The 19,443-nt window shown below is 52.7% G+C and overlaps 6 protein-coding genes and 1 non-coding gene across 7 annotated transcripts; 4 read left to right on the forward strand and 3 right to left on the reverse strand.

Annotated features, from left to right (window-relative positions):
* Positions 1–428: 428 nt before the first annotated feature.
* HO173_001218 lies at positions 429–534 on the forward strand. The gene has a single exon. It is a non-coding gene; the product is annotated as a tRNA-Leu (tRNA).
* A 383-nt stretch (positions 535–917) lies between these two features.
* HO173_001219 (uncharacterized protein) lies at positions 918–2,462 on the forward strand (the record flags this gene model as incomplete). Its single annotated transcript, XM_037303162.1, has 4 exons — positions 918–1,061; positions 1,134–1,353; positions 1,404–1,951; positions 2,004–2,462. The coding sequence occupies 4 exons, from the start codon at positions 918–920 to the stop codon at positions 2,460–2,462; spliced, it is 1,371 nt and encodes a 456-aa protein (XP_037169809.1).
* Positions 2,463–5,087: 2,625 nt separating this feature from the next.
* HO173_001220 (uncharacterized protein) lies at positions 5,088–8,045 on the reverse strand (the record flags this gene model as incomplete). Its single annotated transcript, XM_037303163.1, has 4 exons — positions 5,088–5,155; positions 5,213–5,465; positions 5,559–7,887; positions 7,957–8,045. 4 exons carry the CDS (start codon positions 8,043–8,045, stop codon positions 5,088–5,090), a joined length of 2,739 nt encoding a protein of 912 aa, XP_037169810.1.
* Positions 8,046–9,938: 1,893 nt separating this feature from the next.
* Positions 9,939–10,992, forward strand: HO173_001221 (uncharacterized protein; the record flags this gene model as incomplete). The annotated part of the gene is made up of 3 exons (XM_037303164.1): positions 9,939–10,107; positions 10,170–10,837; positions 10,894–10,992. 3 exons carry the CDS (start codon positions 9,939–9,941, stop codon positions 10,990–10,992), a joined length of 936 nt encoding a protein of 311 aa, XP_037169811.1.
* Positions 10,993–11,372: 380 nt separating this feature from the next.
* Positions 11,373–14,025, forward strand: HO173_001222 (uncharacterized protein; the record flags this gene model as incomplete). Its single annotated transcript, XM_037303165.1, has 2 exons — positions 11,373–11,950; positions 12,000–14,025. The coding sequence occupies 2 exons, from the start codon at positions 11,373–11,375 to the stop codon at positions 14,023–14,025; spliced, it is 2,604 nt and encodes an 867-aa protein (XP_037169812.1).
* A 498-nt stretch (positions 14,026–14,523) lies between these two features.
* HO173_001223 (uncharacterized protein) lies at positions 14,524–16,936 on the reverse strand (the record flags this gene model as incomplete). Its single annotated transcript, XM_037303166.1, has 3 exons — positions 14,524–16,212; positions 16,265–16,410; positions 16,528–16,936. The coding sequence occupies 3 exons, from the start codon at positions 16,934–16,936 to the stop codon at positions 14,524–14,526; spliced, it is 2,244 nt and encodes a 747-aa protein (XP_037169813.1).
* A 540-nt stretch (positions 16,937–17,476) lies between these two features.
* Positions 17,477–18,898, reverse strand: HO173_001224 (uncharacterized protein; the record flags this gene model as incomplete). Its single annotated transcript, XM_037303167.1, has 3 exons — positions 17,477–17,654; positions 17,705–18,498; positions 18,548–18,898. 3 exons carry the CDS (start codon positions 18,896–18,898, stop codon positions 17,477–17,479), a joined length of 1,323 nt encoding a protein of 440 aa, XP_037169814.1.
* Between the last annotated feature and the right edge of the window lie 545 nt (positions 18,899–19,443).

The following is a 19,443-nucleotide window of genomic DNA, read 5'->3' on the forward strand; positions in this document are numbered from 1 at the left end:
GTCGCATTTGCAACAGCAAGTATCATCTAACGTCCATATAGATGTTGGGTGCTTTTTTTGTATACACACAGGAAATGAAAGAACACTTACAGAAGGTAGAGAGCAGAGAAGGCGGTTATAGACTATGATGAACATTCTAACCAATCATGTTAAGAATCAAAACATAGCAGCAGCGAAGACATTCCTCTGTGATTATGTAAGCAAAAGGACACTCGATAACATTTGTAGGTTGCAACCCTACAAGATTGATGAAGTGATCCAAAATCCCAAATCGACTGACTGTTATTGGCGAGGGAATGCTTGAATCTCGAGATATTGATGTCACCCATATTATAATGTGTGGTATATATTCAAATAAGAAATTTCTGCATAATCAACATCCTGGACAGATGGCCGAGTGTATGTTGTTTCGCAATGGAATTAATTGTGATCAAAGACTAACAATTCCCCAGTGGTTATGGCGCCAGGTTAAGGTTACCTTGACATTATATCCTGGTCACGTAAGTGGCGAGGGTTCGAATCCCTCTCTGTTCATCAAAATCTTTCCTTTCCCGTGGGAAATTTCTCTTTTTGGCAGCTGTAACGATGGTGTCATGATATAGGTGGGACGGTGCAAAGATATTTTGAAACATAGAATAAATCTTGTAGACTAAGGTAGGTTATGGCGGTACTTCAGCCTAAAGTAATCACCCAGCTCAGTCATTAAAAGCGGCAGGGCTTGAGTGAGCGAGGCGCCCTCGGAAAACTCCGAGATGCTCTGTGCTTCAATCGCGTGCACAACCATACCTATACCAATCCAAACAAATTACCCAACATCCATGACACTTCAGAGTAATCTCTCCTGCCTACACCAAGCACTCGTACGCCAAGATCGTTAAGCGATCAAGAGCTTGCCGTCTCTTCCAACCTCTCTCGTAATGGTCACAATCAGCGAGGTCAAGGGCAACTCGCGCGAACACAGAACTGCAGCTCATACCCACATCAAAGGCCTGGGTTTAAGGAGCGATGGCTACGCAGAGAGCGCAAGCGGTGGCTTTGTCGGCCAGCTGGCTGCAAGAGAAGTATGTCAAGGCCATTCAGTCGTTGCAGGCTTGCAAATAATGAACATAGCTAATCTTCTCGAACCACAACAGGCATGCGGCGTTGTGGTGGATCTCATAAAGTCCAAGAAGATGTCAGGGCGCGCAGTCCTACTAGCTGGTGGACCGGGCACAGGAAAAACAGCACTGGCTCTGGCTGTTTCACAAGAGCTTGGGACCAAGGTGCCATTTTGCCCGATAGTCGGCAGCGAGGTCTACTCGACCGAGGTCAAGAAGACCGAAGCATTGATGGAAAATTTCCGGAGGGCTATCGGTTCGTACTTAACCTTGGCATTGACATTGTGTAGCTGATCAGGAGCCTAGGTCTACGAGTTCGGGAGACTAAGGAGGTCTACGAAGGAGAGGTAACCGAGCTCACGCCAGAAGAATCCGACAACCCTTTAGGAGGCTATGGAAAAACAATCAGCCATCTACTCATTGGTCTCAAATCTTACAAAGGCACCAAGAAGCTGCGCTTAGATCCTTCAATCTACGAAGCAATACAAAAAGAGCGGGTTGTCGTTGGGGATGTAATCTACATTGAGGCCAACACCGGAGCTTGCAAAAGGGTCGGGAGATCGGATGCATATGCTACGGAATTCGACCTAGAGGCGGAGGAGTATGTGCCGATACCCAAGGGCGAAGTGCATAAGAAGAAAGAGATAGTGCAGGACGTGACGTTACATGACCTCGATATAGCGAATGCAAGGCCGCAGGGCGGACAAGATATCATGAGCATGATGGGTCAGCTCATGAAGCCGAAAAAGACAGAGATCACAGACAAGCTACGAGAGGAGATCAACAAAGTCGTAAGCCGGTATATCGATCAAGGGGTCGCTGAGCTTGTGCCAGGTGTGCTCTTCATTGACGAGGTAGGCCGACACCGTTGTGCAAAGATGCTTCGTGACTGACGAATCTGCGAAGGTGCACATGCTTGACATCGAATGTTTCACCTACCTCAACCGCGCCCTCGAATCTCCCATTTCACCCATTGTCATACTTGCCTCAAATCGTGGAAAATGCACCATACGAGGCACAGAAGATATCGTCGCCGCTCATGGGATCCCACCGGATCTCCTCGCCCGCATACTGATCGTACCCACCAATACATACACCCCAGGGGAAGTCAAGCTCATCGTCCGCTTACGAACGAAAACGGAGGGCTTGGCAATCACCGAGCCAGCCCTCGAGAAGATTTCTGAACATGGAGTCAAAGTCAGTCTACGATACGCGCTGCAGTTGCTCACGCCTGCAAATATTCTGGCACGAGTCAATCACAAGAAGGAGATCGATCTCGACGACGTTGCCGAGTGCGAAGATCTTTTCATCGATGCTAGAAGAAGCGCAAGCATTGTCAATGCTGGAGATGGGTTCATATCGTGACGCAGTAGAACAGATGCGATATAGGTCTCTCGATCGGCCACAAGAAGGTGTGCAACAAGCAGGCTGAGGAAAGCAGTGCTAGAGGAAGCCGCCAGCCCTCAATCATGTCCACAGCCACAGCGCTTTTTCGGTGACTCGCAGGCTATGCGAAAGCACCTTTGCTCACTCTCCATCTAGCATGGCAATCTGGAATAATGGGGTACGGTCAAATATGGCTGCCTGGAGTATCTGGCCTGGATAAAAGCGTGCATCTGGATACCCACAATGGCCTATTGTCTCCTGTAGGAATAGCAGCGAAGATAGTGTTGCAATCTATTAGATAGTCTGGCTCCTCTTCCAATCAATCACAACATCACGCTCAACAAGCGAGACTGAGGTGTAGCCATGGTGTCCCGATTCCCGCTCCGTCTGACCGCTTCGATGCACCGACTATGCGTAAACTGCGAGGCACTCTGCAAGCCGTGAGACTTGTCTCATTAGTAGTCGATGTTCCAGACCGTTTGTTGTAACCAACGAGTCCTTTTTATCCAACATCCTCGTTCCCTTGGAGTCATGTCGAGATCCTACAACATGCATCGTTGAAGCGCCCCCAAATCTCTCCCATTCTCGTCACCCAGCGTGGTTGAATGTTTAACTTGCACAAGTCTTCTGTAAGAGAGACGGCCCGACTTGTGCGTAGTGAGGCCGGAAAGACGATGCCGGGCACAGGTAAGACTTGCGGATTGTCGAGCTCCGGCCTTGATGTCCGAGGCGACGAAGGAGTCAGTCGGGAATGGGAATACATGATGAGCGTTTCCCTTCTCGATGACACCGGTCCAGTCTTCAGGGCCGCGTTTCAGTCTGCAACGCAGGGAGAAGCCATGTACCTTTTCCGGTGCAGCAAACGGACCAAATGTCTTCCCACCCTTCATACAATGCAAACGAGTAGAAGCTCATGACGCCAGAAAGCACACGGCGGAAAAGGGGGGTATCTCGTACAAGCACCGATGCACCCAACCCAAGCAAAGAAAGCCTCACGAACCCTCGAGACCACGCCATGGCACCCTCTCCCCACAACGAGAACACGTAACCCAACCCCCAACCCGGTTCCCCCCCACCCCTCACCATCAACCCGGTTCCCCCACCCCTCACCACCCAACCCGTTCCCCCACCCCCCCCTCACCATCCCCCCCCCCCTCAAAGAAGCTCCCTCCCTCCCATCTCCCCCCCCACAACCCCAACGACCCACTCCAAACACTCCTCCACCCCCCACCTCGGATCCGAACAATAAACCCGCTGCCCAAAACTCCCCTCCCCCCTCCACGACCCCATCCCCCTCCCCTTCCCCCCCGTCCACCATGCCCCCATGCTCCGCGACATAATTCGGCCACACGACCCGATCGAAATAACCCTCCGGATCGTGCCAGAACCCCTCGAGCGTCACGTACGCGCCCCTGCCCGCCCGCCGCGCCCGCGCCTGCCCCCGCCCCGCCCGCAGCAGCACCTTGACGTCGAACAGGTCCCGCACCCCGCCCGGCACGCTCCGCCCGAAGAGCAGGAACCCCTCCACCACGACGAGGGTCCGCCCGTCCCCCCGCGCCGCCGCCGCCGCCCTCCTCAGCCGCTCCACCGTCGCCGCGCTGATGCCGCCGGTGGTGGGGGGGGCGCCGTGCACGCCGTCGGGGGCGAAGTTGCCCTGGCGCAGCAGGCGCGCGGGCGCGGGACCGCCGGACCGGAGGCCGTGGAGGACGGCGGCCAGGGCCGCCAGGTCGAGGCTGCCGGCGCAGTCCCAGTCCTGGAGGCCGTCGTGGGTGGTGGGGATTTCGGAGTCGGGTCTGTAGAAGTCGTCGGCGTGGATGGTGAGGGAGTGGGGCGGGGGGAAGATGGCGTGGAGGGCGGCGGCGAGGGTGGTTTTGCCGGAGGAGGTGGGGCCGGAGAGGGCGAGGAGGATGGGTGGGAGGGGGGGTTGGGCGGTGTCGGGGGGCGGCGGGGAGGATGTGGGGTCCGGGGGCCCGGAGGTGGGCATGGTTGGTGGAGAGGATGGTGGAGGTTATGTTTTGGGGATGGATTGAACGTGCGATTGGAGGAGGGGAAACATTTGGGGTTATCAGGCAGTAGTCGAGAAGGTGTGTGGGAATATGGCGATGGATTTAGATGTTTTGTTACTGGGGGAACTAATCAGAATGCATAGATGATAGTAGTCCTCTCGGCGTTAGGGATTAGCAAGTTGCGGTAGTCCATTGGAGAGCGATGCCATGTCATTAGGACTGTGTGATCAACGCTATAGCTCGAAGTAACATGCTAGGTGTTTGCTACTCGAGAGCCGCAAAGCCCACTACCAATCTGTACATACGAATAGAGCTGGGTAACATTTTCGTCCACTGCAGGAAGAGAAGATCAGTCTTTGCTCATCACCGTCGTTCGTTGCTTGCTTTTGCAAGCCAGCTTTTCTTTCAAGTCCACAGCGCTCGCTAATGTTCAGCCTCATTTTTCCAGCACCTAATTCTTTGGAGTTGACCGATGAAGTAATAGAATACAAGGAGGGTTCATAGTGTTGGTCAGTGTGTTTCGGTCTCGCAAAACACGGTGAAGCCCAATCGAGGCCGACACAGATCGTGAGATGGCTGCCGATCAGGAATAAGGCCTTCACTCTTCTTCACTCTCGGAGCTCTCGTCTTCTCCACTGCTCTCCTGACCTGCCACTGGGTCGTCATCTGCATCGAAGGGTAAGCATGGAGTCACGTATAGCCATCCCGAGAAGAGTAACTTACAGCCGGGAGCAGAGCCTCCCTTCTGGAATGCAGACAGACCGCTCTGGACTTGTGCAATCCTAGCTTCTTGCTCAGTCTTGCTCATGGGCTTGTTCTTTTTCCGTGTCGGTGCTGCGCTAGATGCTGCCGGAGCCGGTCGAGCGGGAGCGTCGTCGGAACGGGGTGCATGCTTTCGTACAAAGACAAGAAGTTTGTGGAGAACTTCGTCGGATAGCTCGTCAATGTCAAGCTCAAGTTCATCGTCCTGCACGCCCTGCTTTTGATTTAGATTAGTGTCTATTTCATATTCTAAGATGGCTTCGTTGGATAGATATAAAAAAAATCTCTTGTCTGGATTAAGTCTCACCTGTAGATTTGGCATGTTGTCCCGGATGATCCTGAGCGCAGTCGCCATTTTGGTTTCGGACAAGCTGTTGATGCGATTCGAAATATCTTGCTTCTGCTCATAGGTTACATATGGCGTCTTCTCCTTTTTGGCTGGCTTTGAAACCGCTTTTTTCTCCGCTCTGGCGGGCGCAGCAGTTTTTTTCGTGTCTTTGCGGACAGGCTTGGCTCCTTTTGTGGCCTTCTTGCTAGACACTGGAGGTGACTTCTTTTTTTGTGTGATTAACTCGACCTGCCTCGACATCGCGGCAATTTGCTGCTGTAGTTTCGAAAGCTGAGTCTGCTCTTCCTCCTCTTCATCCTCCTCCTCCTCTTCTTCATCGCTGTCTTCGGGCTCAGAGCTACCAGCGGATTGAGGACCAGAGCCGGGCGTATTCGCCTCAATCCAGTCCCGCTTCTTGGCCCATTCACTATCGAATACGGCTTCGAATTGATGCCCGGTATGGTTGATAGGGTCACTTTGGGGGTTGAAGCGATAGCAGTTTTGGAACACCTGACGAGCGTCGGCCTCGAACTCCTTGGCATTTTCATACTCGCCCTGATCCAGCTTCAACTTCATACTACCAAAATCCATGGGCTTCTTGATGATGCTATGATAGGTTGGGATGTTCAGGGCAACGGGGTCGACTGCAGTCATGAAAGGCCATGAGAGGTGATTGTACTTCGGCTTCGAAAGCTCGGTCAAAACCTTTTCACAGAACTTCAACTCCCATTGGTACTTCTTCTTTTTTGGCTTCTGGTTTGCGTAGGGTAGATCCCGTGGTGCAGGTGGATGGATCTCTCGCTTTGGTCGACCGTCTCCGAAAGTTGAATCGCGACGAATCAGAGGTACGCCTTGAGGATTCAAAGCGAATGTTTGCGGAGAGCCTGTCGATACAGGTGATCGTGCAGGGCCCGGCAACGAAGATCGTGATTCTCGTCGAGGCGGTGCCACCTTGGCTGCTGGCGGTATAATTGCCTTCTTCTTTCTGTCGGCCGGACTTGGCTCCACGACATCAGGTCCCGGTATTTTTGACATGTTCTTGTCGAAGGAGGCTTTCATCTCATTCGCGAACTTCGTGAAAGTGCTCTCACGGCCATTGAAGGCCTCGCAGTTCTGTACTATCTGATTGAAATCCGCTGTGAACGCGTCAACCGTAGCATACTTGTTTTCCTTCAGATTCTCTTCCAGGGTTCTCAAATCCATAGGTTTTCTGATGATATTTGGGTAGCTTGGGATGTTCAATACCAAATAGTCGACCGGCTGTCTGAAGGCGGTAGATGACTGAATACGCTTGACGTTTTGGATAGTCCTCATACAGTGCTTGTGCTGGAGTTGGGTCATTGGAGGTGCTGATGTTTGGGGCGCATCTGTATGCGTGCCATTGACCTGCGTATTGATCGCTGGCCGCTCAGGAACCTTGAAATCCGCGGTAGCATCCTGTTCAGTCTTTGAGCGCTTCGCCGCTGGTCCATCTTCTAGGTCATCGCCTTCCCGCTCCCTGGCCACTTTCGCGGGAGAAGATGGCACGTCCTGCATGACCTGGTCCTTTGACTGACTCTCTGTCTCCGTCACTGGTGATGACTTCTCTGCTGGAAGAGCCGGCGACGGCGCCGGATCTATGGGTGCCTCAGTTGATGCACCTTCGGGTACAGGGACTGGTGGATGGTGCGGGAGGTTTGTAGTAGGTATTGAGGCAAACTCTTTTGAAGGCTGCAGAGCAGAAGCGTTGTCCTCGCTGAGCGATGGAGCTACTGCAGGCTCCGGAGACATTGTGGCACTCATCTGAGGCTGTTGAAAGATTAAGGCCGCAGTAGAGTCTGTCTGTGGTGGTAGCTCTGAATTCACTGGGATCGGATCCGATGCGCCGGCAACCAATCCGTTGGCTAAATCGGGATCATTGATGAGATGTTGCTGCAATTTTTGCTCCTTGATCTCGGCGGTCTGCTCCTGACTTACAGGCTGAGTTTCTTCACGAAGATCAGAAGTTGGCTGCTGAACAAGCGCTGATGAAGTTTCAACTGGGGTGGCGTCTAGCTTTATTGAAGAGTGATCGACAATATCATCGGGCGCAGACTGACTCGATGAGAATAGTAGGCTGTCCCCAGTCTCGCCAGAATTCGGAAGACTTGAGCTTGGCTCAAGGGATGCCTGAGTGTCATTCAAGTGAATATCTGCGTGATCAATACCATTGGTCATAGATGATGTAAAGTCGTGCGCACTTATTTGCGCGTTTGCGTCGTGAGCTGAGGTGTTCAAGGAGGTGGAGGAGTTCAGTGATGAGTCTTTGGGGTGGTGAACATTTTGTAATCTATAAACACAAGTACCTTATCAGCAACTCACTGTAGACAACAAGATGTGCATGAGTGAGTTGACTCACGCATGATCGTGTGTACCAAAATCCATCTCGTCCTGCTCAAGGCCGAACTTGCCCTCGAATGCGCCGCGCTCCGGCTCCGATAACGCCATGGGCTTCTTGTGAAGGCAGTTGCGACGGGTGATGAAGCAACCCAAGACCAGGCTTGTTGAGATGGGAACGACGGAGGTGAGGGCTAAAGGGTTGGGAGTGCGCGATTGTGTGAGTGTTGAGTGTCAAGTACTGAGGTATTGAGACAGCGATCGCAATTTATTGTATTGTTCTAGGTCCTTCCAATGCTTCAACAGCCAACAAGATTATGCTGAGAAATCAAGTGAAAGGGATATGGCGCAACGCTTGGAAGAAATATTGGATTGGGTGTGAAAGGTCAATAATTGTTGATCTTGACACGAAAGGTCTTGGCGGTTTTGTATGGCCTCAATATTGCCGGGTGTGTTTTGAGGGGACTAGAGGCGCGCAAGGTCTTACTAATTAAAGCGACCGCGTTCAAGTCGGCTCAGATTAGGGCTGTGGCTGAGGCAGACCAATGAATGAATAAATAAGCCAGTGAAAGGTGAAAAGTGAAAAGTTATGCAGGTCACGAGACTTAATGCTTCGATAGGATGCGTTGGCCAGAGGTCGGAGGACATGGGCGGGCGGCCGAGGCTGTTAAGTAGTAGTATGACTGGCAATTTTGGGGGCAACTTGCGAGGGGGGAAAAGAGAAAATTACAGCTTAAGTTCGTTTATGTATGAGAATAACAACGCACTTGCTTTTTAGCGGCTTAGCCCGCGGCTGCAGGGATAAGGTAGGTCTAAAAAGCTTGAAGTCTGTTTACAATTCCCCCCCTATCTTTCGCGTTCCCTTTTAATTATAAGCCCCCTCCCGAGTCCACTTCACTTTCATTGCGTCATGTGTCTTCCTTCAGCAACCACCACCACCTCTCTTTCACCAGCGACGTATTATTTTTCATCCGTCTCAAGATGCTGTATCTCATCCTTCCTTAACTTTCCACTCATACCCACGGGCCGTTCTCTTCCGAGCAAGCCCCGCATTTGACTCACACATTCGTTCCGAAGGCAAAAAAGTAGCCTGCCGTCTGTATCCTTATCACGTAAGAAACACGCGATATGATGCCTCTAAAATTGGTAGATATCAGTCAGTGGAGAGTTGAAGCTAGGTACCGCCACGATGACACTTCTATCGCGCGTTTCTCCATCATCATAGCAGTGGCAGCCTCGCGTACTCATAGTGGCTGAGAACAGGCAACAACGATCAGATACCTGCTGCTTGAGAGGAACAGAAGGACACCCGTAGAATTGTACCTAGTAGAAACAGTATTCAGAGATGAACAACAATGTTGGATTGTTGTTGAGACATTTTGAAGTTGGAACTGGCACCACTGCTGTTCTCTGACAGAGCTGAGAGGTTGGATTCGTGGCCGAGGAGGTGATTCCTTCCAACACGGACGAGGCGCTGAGTGAATTACATCAGATTTATGGAAGAGAATTAGTTAGACAGAGACACCATGGAAGACACGGCGGTCATGTTCCCTCACATGCAGTGGGAATGGAAGAGATGATGCGGAGTAGAGAGTGGTAGGTAGGTAAGGTAGAGAGAGCACAGATAACAGGCGTGACTTCTTGCAGGCTTTTGCAGCTAGTCCATATGTAGTATAGCTCGGCCTGGTGGGATAAATATCCTGCTGCCGTAGGCTTCCATAGATTCTATATCCTTTGCTACCCACATAGTAGAACTGTTTCGTTCAACTGGAGGTCTTGCCCAGATGGTAATCGTGGCCTTGCAAGTGATCTTGTTGTTATACGTTCGTTTGAAGTCTTTCACAGCCGTTCATTGGCTGGTTAGTGATTTATTCTCCAAATCATTCATTTTACCTCAGTGGAGAGCTCGGAGAGCCCCTCTCCCATTATTGCCATTTCACCTTCGTCAAGCTGGCCCATCTCAGTGGCAGTCTCCTATTAGATCTTGCTAAGTCTATGGCAAGCATGGCCTACAAGTCGACTGGTCCTCAATTCACTCGCAGTGATTGCTTCTTCGGCAATGGAGTATCCGCTACTCAATGGCTAAAACACTTTCACACCATAATATCCGGCTACGAGTATACATTAAAGCAGTACCTCGAATGGCTTGATTTACTTCTTATGGACGACGCTGGTAACTGAGCCGACACGAATTCTAACGCTATCCGTCTTCTTAACGAGTTAGCTCCGTCTCAGCAGACTATCATAGCTTTACAAGCTTGTTCTATACACGATTTGAGTCCCTTATCGAGTTCCACAGCGGAGTACGAGACCAGCCACCACAGCTACCGGAGCAGCCTATCGTACCAGAGCAGCCTATCACATCCGAGCAGCCTACCTTACCTGAGCAGCCTACCGTACCACAGCTGTCAGAGCCTGCTCCAAAGCTATCAGAGCAGCCTACATTACAGCTACCAGAGCAGCCCGTCGTAATACAGTCAGCTCCATCAGTACCAGAGCAGCCTGCTCCGAGCTACCAAAGCCTACTCCACAGCTACCAAAGCCTACTCCAGAGCTACCAAAGCAGCTTACCCCAGAGCTACCAGAGCAGTCTATGCCAGTCATACCACAGTCAGCTCCATCAGTACCAGAGCAGCCTACTCCAGAGCTACCAAAGTCTACCCTACAGTTACCGAGCAGCCCGTCATATCACAGTCAGCTCCATCAGTACCACAGCAGCCTACTCCACAGTACCGAGCAGCCTACTCCACAAATACCAGAGCAGCCTATCGTACCAAAGAAGCCTGTCATACCAGAGCAGCCTATCTACAGCTACCAAAGCCTACTTTGCAGCTACCGAGCAGCTCACCACCTCACTCAGCAGTCCGGTACTACCTACACCATTAGATCTGGCCTATCATAGGGTTGGTTGCTTGATATGCTACGAAAGCAGACTTAGTGCTTACAGAAGGCTTCCTAGCTGCTTGCTACGATGCTATTTGTTTATGATGCATTTTTGCTAAGTACATCTTTCGGGGCTTATTTTGCTATGGCTTTGCTTGCTACCTTGTTGGTATAGCTTCATATATTTGTTAGTCGGGGGCTCCGTCTTGTTTGTGTGGGATAGTTAACAGACGTACTTCCTTCAGGCTTTTGCAGCTAGTCCACATGAATACTGCTCCGTAGGCTTCCATTTCTCATCCTTTGCTACCCCTTAGTAGAACTGTTCCGTTCAAAGAGCACAGAGCAGTGGTGGCAGTGCTTAAATCCTAGTGATCCCGAGATCCCTCGGACTTGGCTTGGCGGCATGGACTCGCCTCGCCTAGCGCAACTATTATCAAAAAAATCATTCCAGAAAATCACGGAGGAAAAATCCAGCAGCCTCATGCGTGAATTGAGAACCTCCTGCTGATCCGTTCTCAAGGGCCAGTACAATATCTGCAGTCAACATCCATCATAATGGGGAATAAAAAGGCACCCAAGGCGGTAGCCTCCAACGTCTCCTCAGTCGCAAATCCTGCAGCGTCTTCCAACACACAAACCGCCAACAGATCCTCCATCCTCCGATCGTCCTTCTCTCCCTCTCATTTCCAGCTCTCCTTATTCGCTTCGGTCATCCAAGGTTTTGATGCGCAGCATCTTCGCATACATGACACCAACACTGGCCGGTTACGTTGCGAGCACACGATCAATTCAAAGGCCTCGATAACCTGCTTGGATTGGGGCTACTATGGCGAAAACCACCGAGACCGGCATCACCAAGAATCCAAGAAGAAGCGGAAACGTAGTGATCTGGTCAACGGAGATGTGCCCAAGGATCAAGCCAGGAACGTTGTGGTGGCATTAGGGACGAGTGACTCGGAGGTGCAGATGTTCTCACCCGCAGAGGCGAAAACTGTGGGAGCATTGAGAGAGGCACACACACATGGCATAAGAGATTTCCGGTTTGCTAATATTGGGGTCTATGCCGAGGGGTGGAGCATAGGCGGAGATGGGAGGCTCGTGCAGTGGGATTTGAGGAAGAACAGAGTGTTAAGGTTGGAAGGTCCTGACTCTTCGATTCATGGGCCAAACTGACAGTTCCAGAACTGTTATACTGCCAAATGGACCTGCAAATACTCTGCGGCCATTGCCATCATCTGTAATTTGTGCCTCCCATCACGCCTACATCTTGGACCCAGAGTCTAAGGAGCAGCCGCCAGTCTTCAATGCGTCCACCAACACTGTTCACAGTATAGTGAACTCTGCACCTAGGGCTTCGAGCGGCGTTACGTTCTTGACTGCTGCCGAAAGCGATCGTTTTATCAACGTCTTCAACGGCGACTCTCCCACACTGATTGGCTCATTGCGTACCGAAAACGAAGTCATTTCCCTCGACCTTTACTCCGGACTGGGCTACTTGACTAAGGCCGAAAAGCCTAGTGATCTTTCGGTCCGAATGGTTCAACCACAGGAGGTGCTTGCTGCTGTCAACAAGGATGGAGTGCTCGAGATCTTCCCTGAACCATTCGATTTCGGTAACGCTTCTTCGAATAAAGAGTCCGAGAGCTTAAAAGCTAGGATGAAGCAAAGGACACGGAAAGCGGCTGCCCAAATCAGGATGAGAAGGCCTGACAAATTCTCCAGTATTGTGCCACTTCTCAATGCTTCGTTTCAAGGGAATGACATTGCTTTGGCTTGGGCGGAAGGAGGCGTCAACCTTCTCTTTGATACGGTCCATTGGCGAGACGAGGGTACTGGCAATCTCTTATTGAACGAGATGACGGACATTGTCAAGGCGAAGAGTGGCGCTGGTGTTGGAGCTGTAGTCATGAATGGCGTCAAGGATATGGGAAAGAATCATGTCGACGAATCTCGGACGCTGGTGGCAAATGGCGGAGGCACAGCGGATGTGCCAATGAAGGATGATCCACCAGAAGTCATAGATATCTCAAGCGGAAAAGAGGAAAGCGAGTTTGAAGAAGATGATGTTCCAGCCCAAGTAGGCGAGGCCAGTGCGCGGGAAGGAGAGAAGGAATCAGGATCTGAAGATGATGTTGAGATGGAGGATGTGGAAGCTAAGGAAGATGCCGCGCAAGAAGATCTAGACACTGATATTGCGCCTGGACATGACGAAGAAGTAGGGGAGCCGTCCTTTGGGGACCTCATCCGAGTTAATGCCCTTGAGGCTGTCGACGTTCAAGCTAGCTTCATAGACCCAGATGCGCAAAGTCTCGTGCCGGCCGGCGATCGAAGTCTGCAGCAGCTTCCCTCCGGAATGTCGCTTGGTACGGTTCTAACGCAATCTCTCCGCACAAATGATACCAACCTTCTCGAGACTTGTTTTCATGTCAAGGATCTTGCCACGGTCCGTGCCACCATCGAACGTCTCGATTCATCATTCGCCACATTGCTGTTACAACGCCTAGCAGAGCGTCTCCATAGCCGACCAGGTCGAGCTGGGAGTCTCATGGTCTGGATACAGTGGACCCTCGTTGCTCACGGAGGTTATCTCGCGGGGCAGCCAGAGGTCATGAAAAAGCTCGCGTCACTCCATCGTGTTGTCAAAGACCGCGCAAATAGCTTGCATTCGTTGCTTTCATTGAAGGGCAAGCTGGATATGCTTGAGGCGCAAATGAACTTGAGGAAGAGCATGCAAGCGCGGTCAAGGGCAGCCAATGCTATTGACGAGGACGATGAGGAAGGCGTGATTTATGTGGAGGGGCAGGAAGAGTCGAGCTCTGAAGAGGAAGGGCAGGACCAGATAGCGGAGAACGCAAGTGATTTACCGCAGTCGAAAGCCGGAGCGAAGGGTCAAGACTTGACCGGACAGGTAGATTACGATACAATTGGCAGCGACGGAGACAGCGACGAGGAGGATAGCGAAGAGGAGATGCCCACGACTATAAATGGCACCGCTGATGCAGAGGATGAAGACAGCGAGAGCGAAGAGGAGGGACTCTTCGACGAAGAAGCGTCATCGACAGACAACGACTCAGTCGACGAAGCCTCGGAGGATGACATTGACCACGACTCCATTGATACCGACTCGAGCGACGCGGAAACCTCCCCGCCGCCCAAAAGGCCGGCAAAGTCGAAGCTGAGCAATGGCATTGGTGCTAAGAAGCGATAATTCCTTAGCCTACAATAACCACGACAAAACAACGACTGGACTTGCCTATCTCGTTCAGTGCGAAGCAGATGCGTCACTCCTGCCATGACGGACGTAAATTTCTTTCCATCTATTCTCATTCGGACCATTCATTGGCTAGCATGCAACTGCAGCGGGGCAAGAAGAAGCATTGAATAGGCCGAGTCGAGTTAATCTTGACTGTATTCTATGCATGATGACACGAGTGCATGGGTCAGGCGTACTGTGGATTGCCCTTGGCGAGAGGCATGCATGATATCCCCGGAGTTTTTTGTTGTTTGTGTCACATAGGGAGCTCACAGTCCAGAAGGTTGACGACAGCCGAAGATATCTGAGATGCATATACGGCTATCCAGGCCATCCAAAGAGAGAAGTACAGAACAATACATGCTCACGGAGACGAAATATATCCCGAAGACCATCCACGTTCGAAGCGTCCAACAATCCAGAACGCTATGCTATTAAAACGAACCAAGACATCTAAAGTACATCACCACTCCTATCCAACCCCCTCCCTTCCCACCATCCTAACTCCCCCTCCTCGCCGCCCTCTCCTCCCTCTCCTCCCACCCCCTCACCCACTCCCCAATCTCGAACCCCACCCTCCTCAACCCCCCCTCCGCGACCCCGCCGTCCCTCTCCCCCCTCACAATCACCGCCCTCGCCTCCTCCAACCTCACCTCCCACCCCGCCCCCGTTCCTCCCCTTCTCGTGCCCCGCCCTCGGCCCATCCTTCACCGCCGCCTCACCGGCTCCCTTGCCCTTCCCCTCCCCCTCCCCCGCCCTGTCCGGCGACGACGACGACGACGGTTCCGGCCCCACCGCGACGGCGACGGGCGCCTGCACCGCGACCGTCACGTCCGCCCCGACCACGTTCCGCCACAGCGTCGCCCCCCACTGCCAGTGGTCCATCGGGCTGTACGCGTCCCGGATCTCGACCCGGCTCGCGAACCAGTCGCTCCACGTCACCTGCCAGCCCGGCACGATGGCGACGGGGATCCCGGGGGTCGGCCCCGCGGCGGGTTTCGGCGCCGGGAACGATTTCGGCGACACGGGCGAGGGCGAGTCCATCGGGGCGTCGGCGTCGCGCTCGGGGCCGGGGGTGCCGGCGGTGGTGATGTGGTCGATGATCTGGGCGGAGAGGGTGTGGTGGTCGTCCATGAGGCGGAGGTAGGATTGGAAGGTGGCGGGGGCGTCGGGCGGGGGTTTCGGGGTCCGGAAGACGCGGGGCGCGTGGGAGGACAGGGTCGCTTCGACGGTGGCGGTCAGGGCGTCGAGGGCGGCGGCGTCGGCGGCGTCGAGGGCGATGACGAGGCCGCGGGGCCGGCGGGCGGCGGGGGACGCGGGGCTCGGGGGCGCCAGGGGGGGGGAGATTTTGGAGAGGACGCGGATTTTGCCCAGGGTGGGGATGGAGAGGATCATTGCTTCGAGGGATTTGGCTTGCGTGTCGATGCCCATGTTGTTGTTGTTGTTGTTGTTGTTGTTGCTGCTGCCGGATTGGGGGTTTTGGAAGGGGGCGAGGGTGAGGGAGGTTTCGGGGTGGTGTTGGGTGTGGTGTGGGCGTGGAGGTGGGCCCATTGTGAACGGGCTGTTGATGCTGGGGCCCATGAAGTCGGCGCGGGGGAGGGATTGGCGCCGCTGGCCGGTGGGGAAGGGGAAGGGCGTCGTCGGATTGTTGGCGGCCCGGACGGGGGCGTAGGAGGCGTTGGTCACCCGGCGACGCTTGGGATCTGGGCTTCTCGGAGAAATCTGGCTCGGTTCCGGGCGCTTGAAGCGCGGTGAGGGCTGTCCGGAGTCCTGGCGCTTGTACCGTGGGGAGCTCAGAGTGAGCGATGCAACATTGGCTGTCGATGGGCGATGGCGGTATCCGGCGGCGGGGTTGCCCCCTGGATTGCTGGTAGGAGGGCTGCCCAGACTTCGCATGAAGCGGCCGGCGCTCGTGGCGGAGTTGGGAGGTTGGTTTGGGGAGTATGGCGTCGCTGGGTTCGGGAATCCCGGACCGGACATCATGGTGGATGCGGCGATGCTGCGCCCTCCGCACTTTTGGCACCTGCGTTGGTCGCCTTCAGCCGAGTTTGCTGCGGGACCGGCGATGGAGCTGTTGCGGGTGCTACGTCGAGGCTGATATCTGTAGTCAGGGTATTGCTTCTGGTGGCGGAGTTTCTCTTCCTGATTGAGATCAGCACCATGTGTACTGCACTGGGACAGATCGTCCTCTTACCTCTGCTAGCAGCTTCCAATGATCTCTGTTTTCTGTCGATGAGTTTCTCCAGTGGTCGCCGATGATTTTCGAGATTTCAGGATTCGCGAGACCCGGATTCTGAGCGACTACGGCCTGTTGGTGGTGCTGGCGGTAAAGGATAAAAGCTGCAGAATAGGGATATCAGTCAACAGGCACCATCAAATCAGTGACAGTAGTAAAGACGAGTAATGAGGAGGTAGACGACCGCAATTAGGAAGCATGTGGGAATGTGAGGTAAGTACCGTTTCTTGGTCGTGGAACCTTAGGGTCCGGCTGACAGAGACAGATCGAGCTTGGTGAATCTTCTTGCCACTTCTCTACCACACTCTTCCTCGGAACCGACAACTGTTCTGTTCTGGAAGGGCGGCTGCTGGTCCTAGCTGCTTGGGACAAGGAATGAGTACGGTACTTCGGTGATTCGTAGTCCTCCAGTGACTCCTCGCCCGGTGATTTCTGGACTCCTTCTTCTGGCGGGGAAGAAAGGCTTCTCGGAGTAGGGGTCGGAGACTGGTTTTCACTCGCTGCAGCTTTCGGCGTCTCGTCGGGCATGATCTTGGAGCTTATGAGGGTGTCTGGTTGAATGGCCCATCGGTCTCTGAGTGCTTGGTCGGAGAGGGCTGGGAGTAGAGGCAGTACTCGATGGAAGGACATTTGAAAAGACACATTGACATTGATAAGGAAGGAATCCTATAATGCTTTGATGCTGGCAATGCAAGTCTGCAATCGTGTATGAGGATTGTCAAAAACGAGTGGAATGTAGAGCAAAAGAGGTTTCTTTGTCTGCATCATCCATTTCTTCGTCATAGCGTCTTTTGATGCCTTGTCTCTTGGAGAAGCTAGTCTTGATTGCCTCGCACCTCTAGTGGTCGGTTGCGGAAATTTGCTTGAATCCTGAAGCCGTTTTCTTTGTTCATTGTCTCTGCCGAACACGGAAGTGGGCTTGATGAGACATTCCTACCAAGGAAATGCAAGAATGCGACAAAGAATGTACGTAGGCAGGCGTATTCAAGGCAAACAATCATCGGCTAGCTCCATCATATTTTCAGTCTCGTGCTTTGTACATACAGTGGGTATCATTTAATGCGATATATACGCTTTCGTCAAAATCCTTTCCGAGTTAAAAATGCCCTTGGAGTCAATGCCGTTACTTATGAAATACATACTTGCAACCTTTTTATAGGTTGTTTGTCATTACGTAGGTGAATCTTCACGATGAGGGTCTTGAGGTAGCGGAGCTTCTTCATCTTCATCTTCATATGACTCCTCTACCGCGTGGGCAAACCAAGATGTGGCGCGATTCGCAGCGATGTCTTGAGCTATGCCTTGTCCTATCATTTTCATAGCCTCAGGCCCCAAGTGCATGTCGTCCCTAACTCAATGTTAGCAAGGCTGCGCCAGAATTGGGGCAGATGGACTAACCAGAAGAGGTATGTGGTCGGATCAGAGCAGCGACCCGCAGTCGGATCCTCTCCCAGCACGTCGTAGGCTTTGTAGTTGGATGCGACACAGCCAGAACGCACGTTGTTCCATGGAGATTGGTTGGCGCCCATGCCATTGGCATCGCTCAAGTGTGCAGTGGATAGCTGTTGCTCACGCACCTGATCAAGGAGCCATACGTTGGTGTTGTAGATGTACATCGAGCCCCCTCTCCACCTGACAGCCCTCATGTCCAACCCTCGATTCCATTGCTCGACAAGAAGAACGGCGCTCCTCTGCTTTTCGCCGAGGGGATCTGAGCCCCGAGGGCCAGTCCTCATGGTGTGCCAGCCTGGTAAGAACGTGGTATCGATGGCTTCGGGTATGATGAGCTTCATCTCCGAAGGCCAATTCTCCGCGATCACGTCGAGTTGTTCAAACAGCGCGTCCATGGTCTTTGCCACAGCGGCTTCGGCTTCTGCAAGGGTCTTTTCGGAGTAATACCACAAATCCCATAATGAGAACCAGACGATGAAAACCGTACCACTTCGCTCAATTTCGCTTACTCGGCTGTTGGCATACTGCTTCTTCTCGAATGCCAGCCAGTGCTGTACTTGAGTCTTCAGATCTGCGAGCGGCTCGGCCCATTCGATGTCTGTGATGAAGGTGCTATTTGATAATGTAGTATTCGACAAGGTGCTGTTTAGTAAATTGCTGTCAACGACTGCACCACTGTACCCACTGTCCCATACATGAGGTAGCGATCTTGCAAAATTGTCATGATGAGTACACGAGATCTGAAGGTACGTCAGCGATCGACCACCAGGACCATTCCGAGAGACTCACGCTGGAGCAGAGCCAATCTGTCCAGATTTTGCCTTGCGCGTCATTTCGTGTGGGCGTCTGCTCGCGCGGTGGTGGATTGACGGGGTATTGACCGTTGTCGCTCCAAGAGTCACCAAAAACGATCAATCGGCGAGGGGAATCGTTCCAGTGTAGCTTGATCTCTGTGTTGACGGATACACCGGGGAGTAACCGCTCCAATTTGGCCTTAACGGTATAGGTGGGGAAGGAACGTTTGAGGTAGAGGATGCTCCATAGGCTGACGATGACGACCGCTGCCAGACTTGTTGATCGAATGATCAGTTTGGAAGGAACCTGGTGGTGCGCTGGTCGAGTTGAAAAGCTGGAGAGCATAGCTGGCAGTAAGGTGACCTTGGCGCTCTCCTGTCCCAAGGGTACCTCAGCGGAGAGGCGAACGATCGAGGTTCTCACTTGGCTATCTCCTCGAAAGCATGACAGTATAGTTTAGAAGAAGATTGAAGCAACATTTGCTGGGCACGTTGCTAGATCGTAGTATCATCAGTCGTATATATCATTATCATAGTAGTGTACATGGGTTAGGAATGAAAAGTCCAAGAACAATGATGAAGCTGATACAGGCGATGGGTGGCATGGTGAGGGCAAAAAACAAGAGCAAGGATACGTCAGCTGCGCCATGGACGGAAAGAGACTGGTCAACGCGGGCAACTCTTGCCGAGTCAGCCGTGAATAGAGTTGAGAAGCAAATAATGCGAGTATCCGTGTCCAAGACCTGAAATCCGTGACGATAAACAACATCAGAGTCAAGAGTTGTTTGAATCTATCTCTGAGCACTAGAGTAGATATTGGATACACGTCTCAAAATTCCTCCCCAACCTTACGAGTATTTAGCCTTGCCGTCGACCAAGCTTTCTTGCCGC

Source organism: Letharia columbiana (genome assembly GCF_014066305.1).
Source record: "Letharia columbiana isolate WasteWater2 chromosome Unknown Sc0000002_s0, whole genome shotgun sequence".
In the NCBI taxonomy this organism is placed as follows: Eukaryota; Fungi; Ascomycota; class Lecanoromycetes; order Lecanorales; family Parmeliaceae; genus Letharia; species Letharia columbiana.